At 33.4% G+C, this 8,735-nt stretch overlaps 1 protein-coding gene across 1 annotated transcript in view; it reads left to right on the forward strand.

The window, feature by feature from the left end:
- Positions 1-7,414, forward strand: part of HELRODRAFT_76471 (hypothetical protein) — a gene marked incomplete at both ends in the record, with an annotated part of 17,114 nt that extends 9,700 nt beyond the window's left edge. Inside the window, 6 exons of the mRNA XM_009016373.1 lie at positions 5,812-5,934; positions 6,023-6,161; positions 6,572-6,701; positions 6,842-7,037; positions 7,191-7,273; positions 7,345-7,414. Coding sequence (XP_009014621.1) covers positions 5,812-5,934; positions 6,023-6,161; positions 6,572-6,701; positions 6,842-7,037; positions 7,191-7,273; positions 7,345-7,414 — 741 coding nt within the window. The remainder of the gene's footprint in view (positions 1-5,811; positions 5,935-6,022; positions 6,162-6,571; positions 6,702-6,841; positions 7,038-7,190; positions 7,274-7,344) is intronic.
- Between the last annotated feature and the right edge of the window lie 1,321 nt (positions 7,415-8,735).

Genomic DNA, 8,735 nt, shown 5'->3' on the forward strand with positions numbered 1-8,735 from the left:
TATATTATATTATATGTCTATATGAAAAGCAATATAGCAGCCAAACAGAAAGTTTCGAAGGCGTTCGTTCGATGACTTCAATTTAGTACGGTTAGCATTGTGGTTAAGACTGTATAATAGTGCAGTATATACATTAAACAAGTTTTTTACTGATGCGAATGATTGAAATGATGAGAATGTATGGTTGAAACGAGTATAAATAGAGGAGCTGAGACAACATGAAAATCGGATCAGGCATTCTGCCTCGCTTGAAGCAGTCTGTCTGATCTCAATTATTTTATTTTTAAAATTTTTTTATTTTTATTTATTTTATTATATAGAGTTATATAGTGTTATATAGAGTTATATAGAGTTATATAGTGTTATATAGAGTTATATAGAGTTATATAGAGTTTGCATGTTTGTAGGTGGTTTGAATGTTTGTAGGTGGTATTTTTTTAATTTTAGGTGGGTTCTTTAACGGTTGCTCATACATACATACATACATCATGTTTGTTTGTGTAGTAGTATTTTATGTTCTGTTTTACTCCTTTTTCTCTTTCTTCATGAGTCTTGAGTTAAGTTAATGAAGCATAGGTAGGTGAGGTAAAAATTAATTCATTATATAGGTAGGCTAGGGCATAAGGTAATTTAGTTACATAGGTAGGTTAGGGACTCCTATTCTTTTACTCTACTTGGTGGTGTGATTTTTGTTTTGTGTTTTTTTTTTGTTTTGTTTCACATCATACATTCAGCAGGTACGCGGTGGTTACTGGTTTTAGTGGGATTTTTATTGATTGAATGTGGTAGTATGCATGGTTATATAGAGTTATATAGAGTTATATAGAGTTATATAGAGTTATATAGAGCATAAATCCTATATAGATACCTTTCTTTGCTCTTCTTTTCTCTTTTCTTTGCCGACCGGTCCGTTTTATTTCATTTAAATTGAATAAATAAGATTTTTCCATTCATTTAGGTTTTTCAGGTTCATTTATCCAGGTTGAAGTTTCCAGAGGAGTTCATCGTGGACGATCAGATTAGTTGTGATGTCACGCTACGTTCGTTCATTCGGTGGCAAAGAATGCACGCCCTGCTGGGGTACGTTTTACGGTTTCTTTGCGGTTCTTTTTTTGCCAGTTGGGTGGCTTTTCCGGCGGGTTTCACCGCGGCTCGTTTTTCTATTTTCATTTAAATTAGTCAAATAAATAAGATTTTTCCTTTTCATCTATTTCATTCAGGTTGAAGCTTCCAAAGGAATTCATCGTGGAAGATGTCGGGCTACGTTCGTTCATTCAGTGGCAAAGAAGATACGCCTGGCTGGGATACGTTTTATTCTTTTTTCTCTGTTTTTCTTTGTAATTTAACATTAAGTAAGAATGCTCACACGCACACGCACATACACACAATTACATTAAGTAGCTATATAGGTAGGTTAGATAGGCATAATTTGAATTGTAGGTAGTATAGATAGGAAGCATCCAACACTAATGTAGTTGAATAGGTAGGCAGCGTAAGTTTATCTCTTCCATTTTTCTCGCACCCACATTACACGCATCAGCGTATTATACACACACACAAATACATACATAAACACATATTAGTATTTGAGCGTTATTTTATTTTCATTACACATTCTAATTTATTATTACTAAGGTTGAGAGTAATTTAATTTCATAGGTAGTTAAAAGCAATAATTTAATTCTAAGAACAATCTTGTAATTTAAATTAAATAAACGCTGTAAGTGTATCGAGAGGTAAGTTAGTTATTAAGTTTCACATTATTATTATTAGGTTGGAGCCCAAGGCATTACGTAGGTGGTGGGGTGGGTGCCGAAAGGCCAATGAATTGGGCTCTTGAGTTTTGTAATTTTAGGTAAGCTAGGGCCATAATGTAATGAATAGGTAGGTTAAGGTTACGTTGTAACACATACTCGTTAATAGATTTAGGATTTAAGTTTTATATTATTACTAAGTTGGAGCCCAAGGCATTACGAAGGTGGTGGGGTGGGTGCCGATTGGCTAAATGAATTGGGCTCTTGAGTTTTGCAATTTTAGGTAAGCTAGGGCCTAATTGTAATGAATAGGTAAGTTGAGGGTACGATAGCCGATTGACTCTGGATTTCAAAGTCTCTTGTCAGAGGTAAGCCTTGGTGGCCAGTGGTGAACCGGCAATGGTTTACTATCCGGACGGCAATGGTTTACTATCTGCACGGTAATGATTTACTATGCGGCATGGCCATAGTCTACTACCCGCACGGCTTCCGGACGGCAAATGGTTTACTATCCGCACGGCAATAGTCTACTATCCGCACGGCAATGGTTTACTATCCGGTGCCCTGGCTGTCGGTGAACCTCTGTGCAAGGAGCGAGAATGATGGGGGACTTTCGACTATCGTACCATTAACAATTTAATATAGATTAGCTAAGGTAATTGAATAGGTAGAGAGGATTATTTTTATTAAGCAATTTGAGACGCAGGCACCGCTAAGCTTTCTGATGAGAATCTTCTCTATTTTTCTCCCTCAACACGGGCTGTGTTTCAACAACAATCTTGAGGAGGACTGGCACCAGTTTTGGAGGACAACGTAGGAACCGGAAGGCATTCAACATTCTGCCTTTGTCGAATTGACGACGGTAAGTTATTTTTTACATTTGACTCTCTTTATTATTTTAAAATATTATTTTGCCATTATTTTCATTTTATAATTTTTTGCTTCTAAGATTCTAACATTCATTTACTACTACGCAAATAAAAAAATTTTGTTTACAGAATGATGAGAGGTGGGCAGTGGTGGGAGTCAGCACGTTTTATATGGTGGTCTCATGATGATTTACATATGATGATGGTGGTGTAGGAAGAATCAGCTCGTTGGCTGTTCGACTGACACTCTGAAGTTCGGATGGCATTTTGTGTGCCGACCAGATGGTGATGGTCGGTGCAATGGAAAGTACAGTAACGACGATTTCTGAAGTAAGGTTTAGTTTCGTTTTTTATTTTTCTCATTCGTTCATTTTATCACTCAACCTTTTAAATTATTATTCTATTAATTGATTCGTTAATTCATTCTATTCATTAAATGAATCATTGTTTTATTAATTCATTCATTCATTCACTCATTCATTCAACCAATTATTCAATCATTCAGTTAATCATTTATTCGATCGTTCCTTTGTTCCTTGATTTACTACTTCGCTAATTAATAACTTGTCTACCGAATGATGAGAGGTGGGCTGTGGTGGGCGTCAGCACGTTTCAGATGGTAGTCTCATGATGATCATTCCGATGACAAATCGAAGATAACAACGACGGTTTTTGAAGTATGATTTAGTTTCTTTTTTTTATTTTTCTCATTCATTCATTCATTTTATCACTATCTTTCAAATTATTCCTCAGTTAATTTATTCATTGATTCAATCTATTCATTCATTAAATCATTGGTTGATTAATTAATTTGTTAATTTATTCATTCAACCAATCGTTCAATCATCCAGTTAATCATTTATTCGTTCGTTCCTTTGTTTCTTGATTTCCTACTTCGCTAATTAATAAAAACTTGTCTACAGAATGATGAGAGGTGGGCTGTGGTGGGCGTCAGCACGTTTCAGATGGTAGTCTCATGATGATCATTCCAATGACAAATCGAAGATAATGTTAAAGGTAAATTTGTTTTTGTCTCATTGTACCTTTGAAAGTACTCGAATTTGAACAAAGATTGAGTGTTATCTCAAAAAGATAAGTTGCCTATTTTTTCCAATTGCTTGTTTTTTAATTTAGTGAATTTTTTTTTTCAATTTATTTTTCAGTATCCGGTCAAATTCATTCCATCGATGAGTGTCAGATGATGGTCGGTGCATTGGAGGTTCGTCGGTAGTGATTGAAGTTTCTGGAGAGTGCGCGCCCGCACATTTACATACACACACATCAATACAACACATACATACACAACATCCATTTATTCGGTGTCGTTGTTGTTATGTTTCTCTTCAACTTTGTATTTTCTTTACCGTGAACCGGACTTTAATTTAATTCATAGGTAAGTTAGGGACTGAGATGAGTTAAACAATTGTAGGTAGGCTAGGGCTTAACATTAGTTAAAAAGCTTCAAGTTAAATAAAAACGCTGAAATATGTTAAATATAATACTTGAAACATCTAAAACGAGAAATACAAATTTGTAAGTAAGTGGGTTGAGTCAATGTTTATAAGTAAGCTAGGGCCCTGAGAGTAATTTTATTATAGGTAGGTGACTGACTATTATTCTTGCGACTTCTTACTAGTTTTGTGTGATGTGTTTGTTTTCGCTTCACAACACCACACCAACAAAACAAACTACATTTTATTCTCGTCGTCGCCTTAAATTGTACCTTTTTGAACAATCTTTTTAATGTCTTTTTATTTATTCATTAAATGTTGATTGGTTTCTAGTTTTTTTTAAATTGGTTATATAATTTTTGGATATTTCTTGATTTACTTTGTATATATGCATGTATAAATTATTTCTGTTTAGTATGTTGATTTAGTCATTATGATATGTTGTGAACTGTTCTTACTAAATGTTCATGTTACGTGGTTTATTATCCTTCGAGAACTTCTAAGGAATGTGTATGATAATAATAATAATGGATAATAATTATTTTTATCGGTCGATATTTTGTTATATTTGTTTATTTAAAATACGAATTTTTAAAAAAATTGTCATTTTAAAATTTTAATTAACCGTCACTTTTCATTTTTGAATGAATTCAAATAAAAGCAACTACTGTGTTTTTCTTTCTTTACTAAAATCTCGAAATTGTTTGTAGATCTGTACGGTTAACTGTTTGTTCGAGTTTGAACAGGCCTTGCAAATTTTTTTTATTTATTTTTGTTTTTATTTTTGTTTATTTGGTTCATTCAATTTAGTTGATTGATTGATCGGTTGATTGATCGGTTGGTTGATTGATTGACTGACAGAGTGACTGGCTGGCTGGCTGGCTGACTGACTGACCGACCAACCGACCGATTGATTGATTTATCTCATAATATTGTATACATGAGAAAAAATTCGATTAAGCCAACCTACGGCTTCAGTAAGCCACTATTTTTCACTTGACAAAAGCAATTTCTATATTTATACTGACAAAAATAATTGTGATATGAATATATTGATTTATTAAAAGCATCATATGTACAAAAAAGTGCTATCGTAAGAGTTCTATGAAACCCTGTAAGCCACTGCTGTAAGCCAACGTATGATTTCAGCAACCAGTTTCTTATGAGCACCAGCAGAATGTAAAATATTCATTGAATATAATGAAGATAGTTGTTCAAATAACAATTTTGATTTATTTAGGTCGTTTATTTCATAAGCAAACCAATTTTTAACATGATCGAATAGTGTAAAAAAAGGGTGACTATAGTTCAATCCTACTAAGCCAACCTTCGGCTTCAGTAAGCCACCGGATTTCACCGGGCCAAAAGCAATTTTTATATTCAAATTAACAAAAATAATTTAATAATACATAATTCTATTAATCATTATTAAAATTAAATAGAATTACTACAATGTTTTAAGCATATTAAATCAAGTAAATATTTCATTTAGCTTGCTCGTTAAAATCCATGCAATTTCGTAAGCCAACAATCCAAGCAAGACAAATATCCCGACCGATAGATCGAATTGATCGATTAGTCCTATTATTCTAGTTATGTGGTTTGGAGCAAGGGGAGACATTAATGAAAATAATTAAAAATTGAAAAAATTGAGGTTTTTTTGCATATCCCTGCTTCAACCCATAAGAAGGTGTTGTATGCTGGTAAATAGGCCTCCCCTTATCTAGGACACCCTAGCAACATTTTGATTTCATTTACAACTTATCATCTGACTCACAACAATTCACGAAACTTTCAAAATATATAAACGGCATCTCTGACAAACTAATCCAAAAGAGAAAAGTTTGTATTCAAAAATTTGTAAAAATAAATAAATTTATATAAAAAAATGGATAATTATTTCATATGTTTGAAATTATCATCTACGAAAAACCGACATTTATATTAGGAAGAGCATAAACTATTAGATGAAAGCAGCGCCGATATGAACGACATCTTGAATGTTTTGCTGAGAGCTCGAGATGAAGATGGTAACGGTTTATCAGATGAAGAGGTGAGGTCGGAACTAAACACCCTACTCTTTGCGGGTTAGGGTTCATCTGGTTATATATTTGGTGTGACGCTGCAGTTTCGAAGGCAATGGTCTCACCCTACCACATGCAATGTGCGCGATGCGCTGGTTCACGGGTGTTCACGTACACTGTGTGTTTGTCGCTGATACCTCAGTAATAAATTGTAAAAAATTTTCAAAGATGTTGTACACGCACAGAGGATTATCGATAAATTGATTATGGTAATGACAATTTGGGGTGTTAATTAGAAAACACTATTGATGAAAATTTCAGTTTTTGGTGTTTATTGGAAATTTTGTGTATGAAAATGTTTTTTTTTTAGTAAACCATCAAACGCAATCTTGCCACAAGATAATTACTTCGAAGTATTTTAATTATACTTCTTCGGAAAACAAAAGTAAAAAGTAATCTTAAAATGTTTTCAGGCCACGACACAACGGCAGTTTCAATATCATGGGCCTTGTACAATCTGACCAAACATTCTGAGTTCCAGAGACAATGCCAGGAAGAAATTGACGACGTGTTTCATGGCAGAACCACCGATGACTTCAGCCAGTAAGAAAATTTATTTTTAAAGTCCAACTTTCAGAAATTAGGTTGCAGTTTCAGTTTCAGTATTGAAGTTTCTAAAAAATAGATCATAGAGTTAACCACAGAGTTATAGAGTATGATGAAACATTTATTACTAACCACAGCGATGATTTTCTGAAATTCTTCTACCTGACATGCTACATTAAAGAATCAATGCGTCTCTACAGCACGGTGCCTGCACTCGAAAGAGAACTAACCAAACCACTGACCATCGATGGAAGAGAGTGTCCAGTTGGCTCAATTATTAATCCAATCATTTACAGCTTGCACCGCAATGAAGCCGTCTGGCCAAATAGTGAGGTATGATATTTAATGAAAAGAGGGCTCAATTTCTCATCAATATACAATCTTTTCTGTTTGTAATTCTATTTTTAGATGGTTTACGATTAGATAAGTTAAATATTTTGTTGTTTTTTAATGAAAATTATTTAATAGTAAATTCCAAACCGACAGAAATTTGATCCTGAGAGATTCTTTCCACAGAATGTTGAAAAACATGACCCCTTCGCATTCGTGCCATTTTCCGCAGGACCACGGTTTGCAATGAGAAAAAACTTTTTTAAAATTTTTTAAGACATGGTCTAAGACAAAGATTAAACTTTTACAGAAATTGCATCGGGCAGCATTTCGCCATGAACGAGATGAAAATAATCATGGCCAAAATCTTACACAGGTAATTGTGTGTCTGCACAAACCACAGACGTGTAAATTTTAATTCATGTAAATTTATTCTTCAGGTACACAGTTAGCGTGGTTGAAGATCATAAAATAAGAATAAAATTTGGCTTGGTGATAAAGACAGAGAATGGGATTTATTTAAATGTTAAGAGTAGATAAAAGGCAGGCAGACAGACAGAAAGACAAAAAAGACAAACAAACTGGCTGAGGGTTTTATTGGAGCACCACTAACCAAGATATTTATCCTTCGATACAATATATTCCTACGTAACTATTAACTTTATTTTAAATATTTTCATATGTTAGAAAACATTTAATTATAAATATATTTTGATGGTACTTAAGTGAAAAATTAGAGTGGTCAGATAGATTCTATAATAAAATATGCGTGTGTGTTCCTCTGTTTACAAACTGTCATTCACAATCTTTAGCCAATTTCCGAAATTAAATTTTGTATAATAAATTGAAGATTAAATAAAATTACTGTTGGAATCGTAATAACAAGAATTATTATAACTTGGTTAACTAACCATAACATGTTTGTTAATAGCAATTCTGACGTAGCTTATCTATCTAACTATACTTATCTTAAAATACACAATGTATAAGAGAGAGAGAGAGAGAGAGAGAGAGAGAGAGAGAGAGAGAAAAAGGTTACATTTTATCATTTGATATACAATGTAAGTTAATAACCCTTTAAGAAATAGGTCAATCCATGAATCATTCATACATGACCAATATAATTAAGGGTTATTAACATACATTGTAAATAACGTGTAACCTTCTCCCCTATCTCTCTCTCTCTTTCTCTCTCTCTCAGACACACACACAAACACACAAAAATACACACACACATATCTATATATATATATACATAGAGGGAGAGGCGTTCGAACCAAGTAAGTTCAAATTCGCATCTGCTATTTCTCTATTTATTTTTGGTCTTTATTTTCTGATGGGTCCATGAGTTAACACTTCAGTTCGTTTTTTAATAAGTCAGAAAGTAAGTATGTATGTGTATATGTGTATATGTATGTATGTATGTATGTATGTATGTATGTATGTATGTATGTATGCATGCATGCATGCATGTATGTATGTATGTATGTATGTATGTATGTATGTATGTATGTATGTATGTATGTATGTATGTATGTATGTATGTATGTATGTATGTATGTATGTATGTATGTATGTATGTATGTATGTGCGAGCCCTTGGTTAAAAACAATAGCCATAAAAACTATCATTTCGCCCCTGCTCAACAGATAATATTAGTGTACAGGGTCTCGCACAGAAGGGCACTTAGCAATGTTCTCT

The sequence above is a fragment of the Helobdella robusta genome (genome assembly GCF_000326865.2).
Source record: "Helobdella robusta unplaced genomic scaffold HELROscaffold_18, whole genome shotgun sequence".
NCBI lineage: Eukaryota > Metazoa > Annelida > Clitellata > Rhynchobdellida > Glossiphoniidae > Helobdella > Helobdella robusta.